Source organism: Camellia sinensis, chromosome 13 (genome assembly GCF_055761805.1).
Source record: "Camellia sinensis isolate YWXY chromosome 13, ASM5576180v1, whole genome shotgun sequence".
Classification (NCBI taxonomy): domain Eukaryota; kingdom Viridiplantae; phylum Streptophyta; class Magnoliopsida; order Ericales; family Theaceae; genus Camellia; species Camellia sinensis.
Window position 1 is genome coordinate 19670258 of NC_138973.1, and position 18600 is coordinate 19688857.

Here is an 18600-nt window from a genome sequence, read left to right on the forward strand (position 1 = left end):
ATTTTTTTAGTGTTTATTTTTATCAAATCATATTTTTTTTAAAATTCACAAAATAGATTCTGAAATTGAAATCAAAATCTTTACTTGCAAGTCATAATTTTGGTGTTAAGTCAAAGTTGGAAAACATCCATCAATGGAAACTTGTTTAGCAATTAATTACTCTGCTACGTTAGTTATATATTAAGAGAAATAGCAAAAAAAATAATATAAAAAGACTAATTTTCATTTTTATAAACAAAATTAATGAAAAGGTTAAAAAATACAATTTATTTCATACCATTCTCTGTCTGTGCAAAATAATAACAATAATAATGTGCCCAAAAAAAATAATTTCAATAAAATAACTTCAAAGTGTTTTTTAAAGCACAAGGTATTTTCTTAGTGTTTTTTTTTTTTTTTTGAAAACAATTTTAAAAAGTAGTTTGCAAAACAAAATTTTCAATTAGTTTCTATTTACGTTGATTTGGAAAACAAAAAGTAATTCTAGAAAATGATAAGAAACATGCTAAGTTGTCACCTTATTTGCATGAGTTGTTTAAAAAAGTCAAACAACACAAAATCCGACGCAAACAATAAATTAATTGATACGATTTTTAAAAACAATAATGCTTGAGACTATTAAAAGTGGTGTTTTAAAAGCACTAGAGCACCACTAGTGATGTGGCGGTGGACGGGGTCTACTGCTTGTATCTTGTTTTTTATTTTATTTTTTATTTAAAGTACTTACCAACTCATTAATGATGTTTTAGAGCACCACTTTTAGTGGGATGTACCATTACCGTTTTAAAAAATGAGTCTCGTATAAAAAAAATTATATCCGTTCATATAATTTCAATGTTTGATTCCGTGTTTATTCTATCTTTCTAGACTTTGTAGAATTATTTTGTACTCTCCAAGACAGAGACAGAATTAGGAAAAAATTATGAGGGCCATGGCCCTCCTACTCAGGGACGGAATTAGGAAAAGATTATTAGGGGCCATGACTCCCTTATTTTTGTGAAAATTATTATTTGTCATCGAAGTTTATATATATATATATATATATATTATTTTATACATAAAATGGCCCTCCAGTATAAATATATATATATATATATATATATCATTCTTCTTTCATCTTAAATTCTCTTTCTATTTTACACTAAAAAAACTTCATCTTATTAGAAATTGTTTCTATGATATTTAATTTTTTTTAATGTATATATAATTTATATATATCATATTATACATACATGTGTGTTTTGTGTATATGGAGAAAAAAATTATTTTTCTTTTGGCCCCTCTGATAATGAAATCCTAGTTCCGTCCCTGCCCTGTGAACATTTTTGTTTATCATAGAACTTTAAATATATATATATATATATATATAATTTTATATATAAAATGATCCTTCAGTATAAAAAATATATATGTCATTCTTCTTCCATCTTAAATTGTCTTTCTATCTTAAATATAAAAATAATAATAATAATAATTTATTCATCATATTAGAAATTGCTTCTATGGTATTTAATTTTTTTAATATATATATAATTTATATATCATATATACATACATGTGTGTTTTGTATATATGGTAAAAAAATTTTTTTTTTTTTACCTCTCCGATAATGAAATCCTGATTCGGTCTCTACTCCAAGAGAAGTGAGGCCTAGTCTTTCACCAAAACATCAAAAAAAGCATGTAAATGAAAAATATAAAATAAAATGCACATACATAAAAGTTAAACATATGAGACATTTTTATTGAAGTAGCCTAACATGAAAGAAACATATGTAGGACAATAAAATACTAATTCACAATGTAGTTTGTAAATTAATAAAAGTTAAAATATAATATATGTAGCCAAAATTGTACTAGTAAGCAAGTTTGTTTTTTGAGAGGGAAGGGGTTGAGGAAGGGTAGAAAGAGAACAACCATCAGAGCCGTTTGTTTTGGGTTTAGTAGATGGGAGGGGATTAGGACGGTGGAGGTGTTATTTAATATTGTGTTTGTTTGTAGAGTTGGGGAGGGGGATTAGAATGGTGGAAGTGATATAGATGGAGGTTGGGGAGGGTATTGAGATGGAGGTTGGGGAGATGGTATTAGAAAAATAGTGAGAGGATTAGAAATTTTTTTATTTTTTTTATTTGTTATACATTGGGAATTTTTTTATAAATATTAATGTTTAATTTTTTATATTTTTTATTTATTTTTTTATTTTATACAAAAATAATTTAACAATTCTTACACTAACAACTATCATCAAAATAAATACAATTTTACTTAATCTCTTCACTATCAATCCATTCACTATTGATCCACTCACTATAAATTTCCTCTAATCTACCTCTGAAAATAAACAGGGCCTCAAGGTAAGGAGAAGTTGCATAACGTAATGCAAACTCAGCCACCAAGTCAATCCATTGATTATTATGATTGCTATTAAATAATAATGTCTGGTAAAGGAGCGTCTTATCAATTAGGCTAACCCTTAATAATTGCAGACCTTTTTTTTATAAATATTTTATATATATATATATAACAGTAACAAACCATTTATCCATTGTGAATACAAGGACAATAATAATAATGTGTGTTTGGTTTGTATTTTTTGAATTAAATTTTTTAAAAATTGAGTTTTTTTTTTGTTTTTGTTTTTAGTAAATATATTTAAAATTTTAAGAATTTTTATTTTTATTTTTTTAGATGCACCTTACTTAGATCTATCTACCAAAGTAAAAAATTTGTAAAAAATATTTTAAAAATTAATAAATACATAAAAATATGAAAATATACTGAATTCTCATATTTTTTTGTATTTTTGGTATTTAGTGAATGTTTAAAAGATTTTTTTCACAAAAATTATACTTTTTATGTGTATTTATGTTTGGTGCGTCTAAAAGTTAAAAAAAAAATTGTTTAAAATATTAAAAAACTTCAAGAAAAATAAAAAAATATGAAAAATAAGAAAGTAAAATTTTCTGAAAAGTATTTTTAGAAAACCAAAAACAAGCAAAGTGAATAATATTAAAAAAACAGTGACGAAGAAAATGACAACAACAATAACAATAACAAAAAAGGAGCACAAATATGTATAATTGGAATTTTTTTTTTAACAAAAATGACTTTTTTATCATCAACAAAATGAAAAATAATCTTATTTAAAGAAGAAAATATTTTTCACTTTTGAAGGTGAAAAATATAGCCTGCGTTTGGTTGTGTTTTGTAAATGTGATTTGAGAGTATGAATTATATTTTGAGTTTATGGGTTGTAGAATTATGATTTGAGTGTAGAAAATTTGTTTGGTTATGATTTTTAAATAGAGTTTTGAATTGTGTTTTGAAGATGTATTTTGAATTATGTTTTGGAAGTTTGATGTGACATGTGAAAGGTGAAAATTTGTTTGGTGATGTGTTTTGAAAGTAATTTTCAAAACTTAATTCAATCAATAATTCATCATCAAACACACAACTCATATATCGATATCGATATCTATATTTTTTATCAACAATAATAACCAAACTATTTTTAAAATACTGAAATTAAACATTGATTTTTTTTGTCAATTATTTTTTTTTAGTAATTTTTTTGAATAATTGTGATTCCGAAATAATTTTTTCATTTTAAAATAAACCGATGTCAATTTTTTCTGCCAATTAATTTTTCTATCAATTCATTTATAAAATACGTTTTTAATTTTTTTCTAACATTTTGTTAAAGTCAACAACTTTTGAAAATACATATTAATAAATAAGGGATAAATATACTAACTTTCATATTTTAAAATACAAATCATAATATAAATCTTACAAAATATTATCAATTTATTTTTCATTTATTACATTTTTTGTAATTTAGTACAGATGTGTAACACAGATACACTCTATTATTGTCCACGAAGAGCTCATATAATTGTAGGAATTGACATGTGAAATGACCATTATGCCCCTCTGAACTTAAATGAGAAGTGATGATATAAAACAAAATACAAAGGGTAAGATCGTAATTTCACTTACTTAATATATACTCCCTATTATATAATAGCTGTGTTCTAGCTGTGTTCTAACACTGATGGAAAGAAAAAGCAGAGGACGCATGTGATGAAGATTTGAAAAAAGTAATAATATTATATTTAACAAATAAAAAAAAAAAAAAAAAATATTCCTACAATTATATGAACCTGACCCTTCTGAACCTCACCCTTCCTATTAAATCTGAACCTCCTTCTATTTAACGCACCAACTTCACCTTCTCGGAAGCACTTTCTCCAGTTACATCACAGAATTAATTTAGACAAGTAGAAGATATCCACCATCTGGTTAGGTCCTCCTTCTCCACTTCCATAATTTACAGGTGAGATTTTCATGCCAGTTCATCTTCATATTTGGTTCAAACATGAGCTTCAGAAATTCAGACATGAGCTTCAGAAATTAGCTTCACTGAAGGGGGAGGGGAGGACGACCGGCCGGTCATCCCGTGGGACTTCCGGCCGGTCATCCCGGCCCAGTCACTTTTCATTTCTGTTCCATTTTCATTTGTTATATTTTTTGATATCTGTTTTAAATTTTTCGCACTATCATTTATTTTTCTAAGTATCAGTTTCTAAGTTCTAATAAACTCTATGAATCAAACCCCAATGACAAATATTATTCATTATGATTTTTTTTTTATACAAATCTGTTTCTTTGGAATCTGCCTAATTAAATTTTGTCACCAAATTTTTTTATATTTATTTTTTTCATAAAAAAAAGTTTGTATGCATAAAAAGATACTAATGTTTGATATATTTTTCATTCATTTTTCTTACCTCTCGTATATTTTAATATACATTTTTCTTTCACTTTTACAGTCATCATGCCAAGAACAATCATGCCAAGAACAAAACGAACCAGACCCGAAATTGGTGAATCGTCAAACCCTGTACCACCACCAATACCTGCACATTAATTTCAAAGCAATAACCAAATGTAAGAAATCGTTTTTTATGAAAAATATTTTCCAACAAAAAACCATTTTGGTCGAATCGAAACAAAGAAAAACAAATTTTGTGTGTGCTCAATGCGTGGGGGGAATAAAATATCAATAAATTTTGTGAAAAAAATAAAACTTGCATTGGGACTTGTTTATATTGTCAAAACTTTATATTTATTTAAACTACCAATAAAAGTATTAGTAGGTGGAAAATATTTATTTAAACCTCATGAAAAAATTATAAAAATTTAAATATTGTGGTCCCAATTATTATTTCTTACTCTTTAAAAATTGCTAACATTTTTAGAGGAGTACAAGATTCCCATAAAAAAGTGGAGAAATCAAATTTCTATTTAGTTTTTTTTTTTTTTTTTTTAAAAATATGTAAGAAATTATTGCATAGTTTTATAAAATGATTTTTGTTGAAACAAGTAATTAAAAATTACTTTTCTATTTTAGTCCGTTCCAAAAGCAAGACCCATAATTATATATTTATTTTATTTTATTTCAAAATTTTTATCATCCAAAATAATCTTGTCATGGACCTGATAGTTGGGCTTTGGGCCCAGGGCTAATGTGTTGTGCTTATTTTGGGCTACGGACACAAACTATAAGCCCATAGATTATGGGCTTTTAAACATTCTAGCCAGAGTTGAACAAATCATGTGGCCTCGTTTCGTTTCGCTTGAAAGTCAACTTTTTAATATATTTATTTTTTTGTCCGACCAAATTTTTTTTTTTTGGGTATTATTTATATATTCCAATTAACATTAATATTTAACTTTTTAGGGGGCTTTCAAGACAGTCTGATTTTGTTCATATACATGATAATGTGTGAATAAAATATAAATTTTGATTGACTCAAAACTGTGAGTGTAATATAATTTTTCCTATATCAATCATTTTATAACCAGTAAATTAGAGAAAAATAAAATTTATTAATAATCTATTCAAACCCTAACATCGTTTTCGATTTTAAATTTTAATAAAAATGTTTGATTTATTAGAATAAATGTAAAAGAAAATAGAATGGCCTTTAACTTTCTTATGAAATGTCTATTTACTTACAACGGTGAATGCTAATTCTGTCTGCAATAAAATTTTAATAATTTTTTAATGAAATGAATAATGATTTCATATGTAATGAATTTTGAGAATTTTCTAGAGAATCAAATGTGGAAATAGACATTCTAATGAAAAATTTGTTTCATTCTATTTTCATGTCAGTGAACCAATTACTACCTTATTTGTTGATAATAAGTTTTTCTATTTTGGTTTGCATGTACCAACAATGTAGACTTCCTTCCAACACTTTTTTCATCCAACAATCATTTAACAGTTGATTTAAACGTCACAGTTAATAATAATGAATAGCTGTTAAATTGTAATTTTTGGATCCACTATTGAATGATAACTAAATAAAAAAAAGTATTAAAGAGGATTCGGATTCCAATTAACTAAGAAGAAAAGAAAAAAGAAGAAGAAACACAAAATGAGGAGATGGTTATGAGCCAATAACTCATAAAAATTGGTGGGTATATGGCGCACCCCCCCATCAATCCTATCCTTAGGTGGGTATGGCGCACTAACTATATCTTCAATTTCTCTTTCCCATGTAAAGCCATTTTAAGATGTATTTTATAACATTTTCTCCCACTAGTGGCTCATTTTAATCCTTTTTTATTAACACTATTGTATCTAAGTTTGTTCAAGTTTATTTTGAAAATTTAACAAAATTTAAAATGTGTTGAAATTAAATTTGTTTAACTATCAAAAAAGTGATATCAAATAAATTTTAATGGAACCGATCACGAGTTGAGCTGAAGTTAAGTATTAATTTGAAAATTTAATAAGTGTTAAAATGTGTTCATATTTGACTTATTTATATAATAAATTGATCTCAAACAAATTTTTAACAAATTGAATACGATTTGAGCTCAAGCAATGACTTGGTTCGTTTCACAACTTTACTCCAATCATTTATGATGATCCTTGCATCCCATCTTCTTTATTGATTGTATCTTGTTTTATGTTAAAGTAATCAATAAAATTTTCTTTTGCCGATAATAAAAAAAAATGTAGATAATGTTTGGATCTTAAATTTCGGAGAAAAAATTAAAAAAGAGAGAAAAATAACAAAATAAAATGAAGTGAAAAATGCTAAATTCTTTCTCTTTGTATTGATACACTAATTGGTGTGTCTAACACCATTGTATTACAAAAAAAAAAAAAAAAAAGATCCATATTTTTGTTTAGTCACCCATAAAAAATTAAAAGTAATTTAATTTCCTTTTCCTTTTCTTTGACGAATCTAAGTTGCAATGGAAATGAAATTTGTAAAGATGTTGCTTTCCATTTTCCTCATTCGTATTGGTTGATTATTGTATTATTAGGTTTAATTTAAGATGATTGGATTATATTATCCTTGTTAATTGCACTTAGCGATCACAAATACTTTAGATGATGATAAAATGGATGCCGAAGTCAGAAATATATCTAAATTTAGATCAAATTTAATGAATGAACTGTCAAATCACTACTACAAAAATAGATAAATATCACATCTTTTTTGTGTGATGTATATTATTTAATCACACATTTTAAGTTTTATTAAAGTATGATCTTTACGAGTGTGATTAAAAGGGGTCATTTTTAGAGTGTTGCTATTAACACCTACTAAAATTCTTTGGACCCCCATTTCTTTGGACCCCAACCCTAAACCCTAAGTTTTAATAATATTTTTTTGGACACCCCACTTATTACCAAATCTACCCATATTCACAATGAAATGCACACCCACCTGAATCCATTCCAATTCCCTCTCTTCTCTCTCTCTCCTCATCAGTGATATCTCTTCTCTCTCTGTTCTCTCACTCTCTCAAAACCCCTTTTGTTCATATGAGAAAGTGAAGATTTTTCTCTGTCTTCTCTCTCTTTTCTCTCTCTCTCTCAAAACCCCTTCAAAACCCTAGTTTTTTCTCTGTCTTCTCTCTCCAACATTAACCACATCTAAAAAGTGATTCTTGAAAACACAATGCATTTACTTGTGGGGTTGGTGTTCTTCGTCGATTAGGATTTCGACGACGTGGGTCTCTTTGGAATTTGTCATTGATTGGAAAATTCAGATGACAAAGTGAAGATTGATACGAATTGTAAGAATAGAAAACAATGTATATATATGGAAAACTAATCTCCATAACATTTCCATAATATTTTCATAATAGAAAACTAATCTCCATATTTTCACAATGAAAAGCACACCCACCCAATTTGTTCACCACTGTGTAGCCGAAAAAATGTATTTTGTTCAGAACTGTTTTGTCGAACAATAATGATCCTGTCAGCACTGTATGTCCGAAAAAAATTTGTTCATCACTGTGTAACTTGAATCCATTCTAATTCACAACTTAAAATAACATGAATTAAATCCATTTAAAATACATAACTTAAATCCATTCCAATTCACTCTTTTCTATTCTAAGTTAGTTTAACAAAGAAAATTACATAACTGACTATCTGCATTAATGTTCAGAACTTATGTATTGAACGAAAGGATTATGTTCAGTATTGTGTTACCGAACATAATTATAACAGTTAGCAAACCAGTACCGAACAGCTCGAACGAAACAAGAACGACCGAAAACGACTGAGAATGTTGTCCTCGTCCTCCATTGCTCTACACAGTGAAATAAGTGATAAAGTATACGTTATACTTGAAGCAAAACTTTCAAGTTCAATAGCGTTGATGATGGTGATGAAGATGACACATTCAGGATTTAAGATGATTATAAAAAATAATAGATTTAGGGTTTATGTTAATTGGTTATGAAAAATAATAGGTTTAGGGTTTACAAACATGGAACACGTATAGTTGGAGTTGGAGGTGGGGGTGGGGGTGGGGGTGGGTGTTCCATTTCATAATGTCTTTTAATGTAATTTTACTTTAGGGTATAATTGTAATAGAAAAAATTATAAAATGGGGGGTCTAAAGAATTTTGGCAGGTGCTAATAGCAGCACTCCATTTTTAATCACACCTTTTAAGTGTGATTAATAACATTTAGATGTGAAAAAAAAAATATTACACTCACTAGCTTCTCATTTGCTCTTGTGGAGATTTGAACCATCAACCCTCTCACACCATAAACCTTATACAACACACTCTTTCCACTGCACCTTTATAACACCATATGATTATATATGCAACATATATTATTTATATAGTACATAGACCCGTATTAATATAAAAGTATATATATAAAGATAATTATTTTTTATTGAACATAATTTATGTAAAAATGAATTATTTACTAGAAAAAAAAGAGACCACTTTTGGCGACTAAACATAATTTTAGTCGCCGATTCTATACTTTTGGCTACTAATTATTTTTTAGTCGTTAAAAAATTTAATTCTCAGGCTAAAATTACTACTTTTGGCGACTAAACTTCTTTTTAGTCGCCAAAAAGCCCCACTTTTGGCTACTAAACATCTTTTTAGTCTCCCAATGCCTTAGTTTTTGCTACTAAATTTTTTTTAGTCACCAAAAAATATCACTTTTGGCTATTAAAATTTTTTTAGTCGGTAAAAGCTTCACTTTTAGTGACCAAACATCTTTTTAGTCACCCAATACCTCACTTTTGGCTATTAATTTTTTTTTAGTCGCCAAAAAGCCTTACTTTTGGCTACTAAAATTTTTTTAGTCGGTAAAAGCCATATATGGACAACCAAATAGATTTTTAGTCGCCAAAACCTATACTTTTGGCTACTAAATTTTTTTAATCGCCAAAAATCTTTACTTTTGGCTACTAGTACTTTTTTAGTCGCCAAAACCTATACTTTCCGCTACCAAATGTGCTTTTTTAGTCGCCAAAGATGCTTTTTCTTGTAGTGGAGTGTGATTGAATATATATATATATATATATAATTACACTTATTTAAAAAGTGTGATTAAAAAGTAGTAATGTATATATAATCACACTTTAATTAGAATGTGTGGTTAAAAAATATATAAATAATCACACTTTAATTAGAATGTGTGATTAAAAAACATATATATAATCACACTTATTTAAAAAGTGTGATTAAAAAGTAGTAATGTATATATAATCACACTTTAATTAGAATGTGTGATTAAAAAATATATAAATAATCACACTTTAATTAGAATGTGTGATTAAAAATATATATCTCATCACACTTATTTAAAAAGTGTGATTAAAAAATAATAGTGTATATATAATCACACATTAATTAGAATGTGTGATTAAAAAAATATATATATAATCACACTTAATTGAAAAGTGACATAAAAAATGAATATTATCACACTCAATCAAATTAAGTGTGATAAAAATATCAATCTAATTTTTTTTTTATCACACTTCTAATAAAAGTGAGATATTTTATTTTATCAAAGTGTAATCTTTAACTATTTTTGTAGTAATGTATGAACATTTCGAAGTTAGTGGACATTAATTTTATAAATACATGCTTATTTTCTGTAAACATTTCTTATCAACACAAAATCAATTGTAAAATCGGACACAGAATATATATGAATAGATAATTTTTTTAAAATTTTGTTAGTGAGCTCTAATTTAATTTTTATTATCTGTCTATATATATTTTTATGTTTAATTTTATGATTAATTTATATCTTTGTAGATTTATTATTCTGTTCCAAATTAAAAAAAAAAAAATACTATCGACAAATGCACTTTATATCACGAGAAAGTAAGGTCCCTACTCATGTCTAATCAAACTTTGAACCAAGTGTTTAAAACCATAAATAAACTTCAATGGAGCTCTTGAAATTAAAAAGGCAGGAAAAAGTTTAGGGGAGTGGAGGACATGATGCCCAATATGATTTTATGTCATATATATAGACATGGTTTCTCAATGGAGGAAGTGGTAGGAATGATTCTCCATGTTATACATTTATAAAAAAAAAAACAATTACACCGACAGTTTTTATAATTTGAAATTCGTATTATTTTGTATTTTAATTTTTTAATTGTGATATATTTGATCATAAATTTTAAATCTTATTATAAATAAGAACAATTTAAGATATTATTTATCAATTTTAAGGATAAAGTCGTTAATTTGATAAGATATAAATTAATTTGACAAAAATAAATGTCAAAAATATATTTTTAAATTTTTAAAAATTATTTCTATTCACCAAAAATAAAATTATATAAAATTGATAAATTTTTTACACATTTATTTATTTTTTTTAACAAATTTATTTTTATTATGTGTTTGGATGATGATCGTGTAATGGCTGGTTGTTTTTCTTTTCATTAAATTAGTTTTTATTTTCAAAAGTCAAATATGCCGACAACTTTGATATCATTATTATTTTTTTGATCAACAAAAAAACTTTATTGATGAAAAAGATACATTTCATATGAAATTACGTCAATAAAGAGGTGGAATTACAAAAAGTATCACAGAGAACTACCCCAATCCCAACTAGAATGGCACCAAGAAGGACACCTAATCATCTGCTAGCACAACCACAAAATGTTGGTGAGAAACCAACACAACACGAAGGAGAAAGAAAAAAAGAAAAATCACACAATAGCCACAACACGCCACACCAAACTCAACTGTAATTTGCAAACCAAATCTATCCTAGAAACAATGTTTTACCTGCTACAGGTTATACACAATATCATGCACAGAGCAATTGAAAGAGGGAGAAGAAGATCTGATCCATAATGCAATCCTAATCTTGAGAGCATCACACAACTCTTCAAAGTCCACAGGTGAGATACTGTCATTATGCTGCCTCCAAATGGACCAGAGTACTGCCAACGGAATAATGATCTAGAGCACCATTTCTTATTTTTTGAGTTTTGTACTAGCCCACCAAAGAAGGCGGCTATCTACAGACCCGGGTATTGCCCATTTTCCTCCCCACCAATCCAAAATTTTGGACCAAATTCTCTAGGTAAAAGGGCAGAATAGAAGCACATGATTGACAGTCTCCAAATCATTATTACAGAAGATATAGTTCACATTTGACCTACTACTAAGAACACCAAGCCTTTGAAGAAAGCAAGATGTCTTAATCTTCCTTTTCATGATAACCAACCAAAAACCTGAGCCTTTGATGGAGTCACATTCTTCCAAATGAACCAGCTACTTTGCTAATATCCTTAGAAGATAAAATATTCCAATTATAGGCAAAAACAATAGTGAATACACCAGATTTATCTGCATTCCATCTGATACTATCCAACCTACCAAGCCTAAGCATTGGTGTATTGAGTAAAAACATATTTAGTCTCCCCGACTCCTCCATTTCCCATTGAAACAAAACTCTTCTGAAGTTAAACCTCCATTTTTGAATACCATTTCCTTTGCTCCTCTCCCCTGCCACAGTCTTAGTTTTGTCCAGAGACACAAAATATAATCTGGGAAATTCATTTTTTAAGCAAGTATTTTCTACCCAAGAGTTAGTCCAGAACTTTATTCTCCTGCCATCACCAATGTTCAGAACTATGTTATGCTTGAAGAAATCCACCAGCTCAAGACGCAAGCCAGCAACACCCACTATATCTCTCTAGATCATGGATAACTTGTTATTTTCAATAGGTAAAGGCCACCATTCTCTGCCAACCTATGGGTATTTACTGCATGTCACTTGTTTCCAAAGAGCATTATCTTTAGTTCCAAATATCTACCACTATTTCAACAGAAGACAGTGATTCCAAAGTCTAACCTTTCTAATTCCTAAACCCCCTTGACTTTTACTTTGAGTGATCTCCCCCCATTTAACCAAGTGAATATTCCTCCTGAGCTCATCACCTCCCCATAAGAATCTAGACCGAATCTTTTTAAACTCGTTTGCAACCCCTTCTGGCATTTTAAACAAAGATAAGTAATATACCGGTAAAGAAGATAACACAAATCTATTAATATCAGCCTACCTACAAATGATAAGAATCTCCTTTTCCAAGAAGCCAATTTTTGTTTACATTTATTAAGCACTGGTTGCCAAGTCCTTCTTCGCCTTGGATTAGCTCCCAAAGGCAAACCCAAATATTTGAGTGGCAAACTTTGATGCAAGTAATTCAGTTTAGCAGCAAGTTCTTCAAGAAAATCATCATTAATCCCAATCCCATTTACCACACTCTTATGGTAGTTAATCTTTAGCCTTGACAATATTTCAAAACATCTCTGGATCCTTTTGATGGTGACAACCTCCTCCCAATCAGCTTCACAAAACAATATTGCGTCATCGGCAAACTGCAAGTAAGTTATCTTTACACCATTAGATCCAACAACTGCCCTTTTAATCAATCCCATTTGTAAAGTTCTGCCCAACAAGATGTTTAAACCCTCAGCTACAATGTTAAAGAGGAATGGTGATAATGGATCACCTTGTCTAAGCCCTCTCTGAGGTCTGAACTCAGCTGTTGGTGATCCATTAACCAAAATAGAGAACCAATCCATTAAATCAAAAGATTCAAAACTAAAAATAATTCATATATTAAATTTATGGATTACACAATAAAATCCTAATAGCCACCTATTACATGATCATCATCCAAACACATAATAAAAGTTAATTTGATAAATAAATAAATAAATGTGTAAAAAATTTATAAATTTTACACAATTTTATCTTTGGTGGGTAGAAATAATTTTTAAAAATTTAAAAATATTTTTTTTGACATTTATTTTTGTCAAATGCATTTATATTTTATCAAATTAACAATTTTGCCCTTGAAAATTGAGTAATTGTATCTTCAATTGTCTTTATTTGAAACAAGATTCAAAATTCTGGATCAAATGTATCACAATTGAAAAGTTAGGGATCAAAGAGACACAAATCCCAAACTATAAGGACCCGTTAATGTAATTTGCCCTAAAAAAAATATTTAAAATTTAAAATATAGATTAGTTTGATAATAGCTTTTTTAAGATAAAATTATTTTTAAAACAGCTAATGCGTTTGTTAAATGTTAAAAAAATTAATTTTTTGTTAATAAAAAGTTGAGTAGATCATTAGGGTTTTTTTAAAAAACATCTTTTTAGCCAAAAAAATAACAGATATTTTTTCTTTTGCTTATTAGCTAAAAAGCAACTAAAAAAGGCTAAAATCAAACAAAGAACATGTCCCAGATCACACTCAATTTAAATCTAAAGAGAATCTGAAACTAATATTTTCATTACACAAAATAGCTTCTATACAGTTAGTTTTATATACAACAATTGTAACTCTAGTTACTAGTTAACTAACCTAAGGTACAGTTATAACAACTTTCTAACTAACTAACACATCACTATATGTAACACACGCACCACTATCTCTAACTGATTTGTAACAGATTTGTATAGCTTCTGCTGTATCAATCTGCTGCAGAAAGGAGCTCAGCTCTGTGGCTTCAACTTCTCTTCTTCTGCAGCTATAGGCTGATCTGTAGCTGCTGTAGTTGTTGCAGAGACATTATCAGGCCCCTTCAAGCTGATGGGAGAGGGAAGAACCATAAGCTTGGACTGAAGATAAGTAAAGCGGGAAAGAGACAGAGGTTTGGTGAAAATATCTGCCACCTGATCAGATGTTGGAATATGACAAATGGAAAGTTGTTTAGCAGCTACTCTTTCTCTAACATAGTGATAGTCCACCTCGATATGTTTAGTTCGGGCATGAAAAACAGGATTGGAAGACAGAGATATGGCCGATATATTATCACACCATAAAGTAGGAGAAGGAGAAGGAACATGTAATTTAGAGAGAAGCATGCCAAGCCAACTTAGCTCAGCAGCAGTGTGAGCCAGTGCTCTATATTCAGCTTCAGTGGAGGATCTAGCCACAGTAGGCTGCTTTTTAGCAGACCATGATACCAAATTGGGACCAAGAAAAACACAGAAGCCAGTAGTGGAACGTCTATCCAGGGAATTGCCAGCCCAATCAGAGTCTGAAAAAGCATGTAGTGTAAGAGGTCCAGGACTAAATTGCAGACCATAGCCAATAGTGCCTTTGAGATAGCGGAGAAGTCGTTTAACCATAACAAAGTGGTGAACAAGAGGTTGGTGCATAAATTGACAAGCAAAGTTCACTGCAAAAGCAATATCTGGTCTGGTGATGGTTAGGTATTGGAGGCCTCCAACAATACTTCTGTAGAGAGATGGGTTGGAACAAGGTAAATGATCATTAGGAGAAGAAGAAGGTTTAAGAGCCATGGGAGAAGAGTATGGCTTGCAGTCAGCCATATTAGCTTTTACAAGCAACTCAGAAGCATACTTTTGCTGAGATAAGAAATAGCCCATAGGAGATGAGGACACAGAGATGCCAAGGAAGTAATTAAGCAACCCAAGCTCCTTCATAGCAAAAGCACCATGCATTTGATTAATCAAAGTAGTGATATAAGCACCATCACTACCAGTTAACAAGATATCATCAACATAAATGAGGAGAATGGTAATGGAGTCTGCTGTCTTCTTGACAAACAAGGATGAATCACAATGACTAGAGATAAAACCACAAGATAGTAAAAAGGAAGAGAAGGTAGAAAACCATGCTCGGGGAGCCTGTTTAAGACCATAAAGAGCTTTATGCAATTTGCAAACCAAATTAGGATGAGAAGCATCAATGAATCCTTGAGGTTGTTGCATATAGACTTCCTCCTCTAAAACACCATGCAAAAAGGCATTAGATATATCCAGCTGCCGAATAGACCATTGAAAATGTAGAGCTAAGGATAGAAGAACTCTGACTGTAGGTTGCTTGGCAACAGGACTAAAAGTCTCATGATAATCAATGCCCTCAGTTTGGAGAAACCCTTTAGCTACAAGTCGAGCCTTATACCGAGCAATGGAGCCATCTGAATTTCTTTTAAGTCGATAAACCCATTTGCAGCCAATAGCAATTTTGTCTGGAGGTAAAGGCACAAGAGACCAAGTGCCTTGTCTTTGCAAGGCTTGAAACTCATCTAACATAGCTGCCTGCCATTTAGGAGAGGCAGAAGCAGCTTGAAAAGTATCAGGTTCAGTGGGAGAAAAAGAAGTGAGAAGACAGTCAGCAGGGAGAGAGTGAGACTGAGACTTAGCATGGAGAGAGTGAGACTTAGACCTGGTGAGCATGGGATGAGTATTGGAAATAGAAGCAGGAAAAGGTATATCAATGGAGATGGAAGAATTGGGAATTAATGGAACAAAACCAGAACCTGCAACAGGTGCAGGTCTAGAATCAGCAGGTCTAGAACCAGAAACAACAACTGCATCAGGGACAGAAACTGAACCAAAACCTGCAACTTCAAGGGGTTCAGAACTAGAAGAGGGAGCCAAATGAGAACCAGACAGAACTGGAGTAGAGGAAATAGAATTTACAGCAGGTAGAGAAGAACCTGTAGGAGGAGAACCAGAACAGGAATTGACTGAATCAGTGACAGGCCAAAAGAAAGTTTGCAACTGAGAGAGTGAAGGAGGAACAGACTGAGGAGAAGACATAGATGAAGACTGAAATGGAAAGGTATTCTCATCAAAAATGACATGTCTGGAAACAAAAATATGGCCAGTAGCAACATCAAGACATCTATACCCTTTGGTAGAGGGAACATAACCAATAAAGACACAAGGGACAGATCTAGGCTGAAGTTTGTGACTGGTGTAAGGTCTCAGCCAAGGAAAACATCTACAACCAAACACTTTGAGAAAGGAGTAATCAGGTGAGTGATGAAACAAAGTTTGAAAAGGAGTGAGATTACTAAGCTTGGAAGTAGGAAGTCTGTTAATAAGGAAGACTGAGGTGGCAAGAGCATCAAACCAATAGGTCAATGGAAGAGCAGATTGATGCATTAGGGCAATAGTAGTTTCAATTAAGTGCCTATGCTTCCTCTCAGCTACTCCATTCTGAGCAGGAGTATGAGGACAACTAAGTTGATGTTCAATGCCCTTATCTTTTAAAAATTGCTGAAACTTATTTGCTAAATATTCCCCTCCATTATCACTTCTAAGGACTTGAAGCTTAGTGGTAAATTGAGTCTCAACAAAGGCCTTGAATTCAACAAATTTAGAAAATACTTCACTTTTGTAAGTCAGAGGAAATAGCCAAGTAAATTTACTGTAATCATCAATGAAAAGAACATAGTACTTAAAATGTGAAATAGATGCATTAAAGGGTCCCCATACATCAGAATGAATAAGAGCCAATGGTTGATTTACAGTGGAATTGGACAGATGAAATGGCAACCTATGACTCTTAGAAACACAGCAATGTGAGCACAGCTTATTATCATTAGAACTAGGTACATTAGTGGGTAACAAATTTTGGGATACAAGCACTTGCAGCTTATTACTAGAAGGATGACCTAATCTACTATGCCAAGTGCTCTTGCTGCAAGAAGAAGGTCTAGTGGAAGTTTTGAAGCAAGTTGTGGAAGAAGTTCCAGGAACAACAGATGAAGCTGAGAGAGAATAAAGACCAGCTGTGTGATGACCTTTATGCAGAATTTGCTTGGAAAACTTGTCCTGTATAATGAAACAATCAGCATCAAAAGTAATGGTGCAGTTGTTATCTTTTATGAATTGATGAACTGACAAAAGATTGGTAGAAAGGGAAGGAACATGAAGCAAATTATGAAGATAGAAAGAAGTACTTGGTGTAGGAAGCAAACCATTTCCAGTGTGATGAATTGGCAGAGTAGAACCATCTCCTATAGTGACATGATCAGAGCCTTGATAAGGCTGAAATTGAGTGAAATTATTAAGATCATTGGTGAAATGAGTGGTGGCTCCAGAATCTAAGAACCAATTTGAACTAGGAACAGATGCAGCAGAGGTAGCCTGATATTCTGGGATAGATGCAGCAGAGGCAGACTGAAACTGAAATTCTGGAGCAGCAGAAGTGGTGGAAGAAGAGGCAACATATGCTTTAGACTGTGATCCTCTGCCTTGTGAAGAAGAGGAGTGAAAAGATTGATCCATTCTGTGCCAGCAATCCATGGCTGAGTGGTTTGCTTTGCCACATATTTGACAAATCAGTTGTGAATGCTGCAAAAATGAAGATGATCTGCCTTGTACTCCATTGCTATGTCCTCCACCTCTATAGATGTTACCTTGTCCTCCATCTCTGTTCATATGTTTAAAAAATCTGCTGCCTGAAGTTCCTGAATTATTACCTTTGTATCCACCTCTGTTGTAACCTCGAGCACTTCCTCTAGAATAAGGTCTGGTAGCAGTGTAAGCAAATGGAAGATCTGATGTGTGAGCTTGTTTAAGAAAGCCTTCAATATGAATGGATTCAGAACATAATAAGGAAGATAAGGCAGTAATGGAGATAGGGTCAGATCTGGTACGAATGGATGTTTTAAAAGCATTGTACTCATCAGGTAGTCCATTTAGAGTAAGTAAAACCAGATCTTCATCATGAATTGGTGAGCCAGCAAGACTTAAGTGATCAGCAATAGTTTTGATTTGACAGAGATAGTCCTCCATTGTTGAATTCTTCTTGGTAAGATGATTGAGCTTAGTTTTCAATTGATGTACATGTGATCTAGACAAGGAGGTGAATCTTGTAGCCAATGTAGTCCATACTTCATGACTAGTGAGACAATGCAGAACAGATGTGTATATGGATGAAGACAGTGTAGCAGTAATACAACTAAGTAAATGTGCATCAACAGTAATCCAT

At 30.8% G+C, this 18600-nt stretch overlaps 1 protein-coding gene across 1 annotated transcript; it reads right to left on the bottom strand.

Moving 5' to 3' along the window:
* Positions 1-12078: 12078 nt before the first annotated feature.
* LOC145805237 (uncharacterized) lies at positions 12079-13418 on the bottom strand. The gene is made up of 3 exons (XM_082900325.1): positions 13022-13418; positions 12685-12821; positions 12079-12525 (listed from the first exon to the last, which is right to left on the bottom strand). Exons 1-3 carry the CDS (start codon positions 13416-13418, stop codon positions 12079-12081), a joined length of 981 nt encoding a protein of 326 aa, XP_082756451.1.
* Between the last annotated feature and the right edge of the window lie 5182 nt (positions 13419-18600).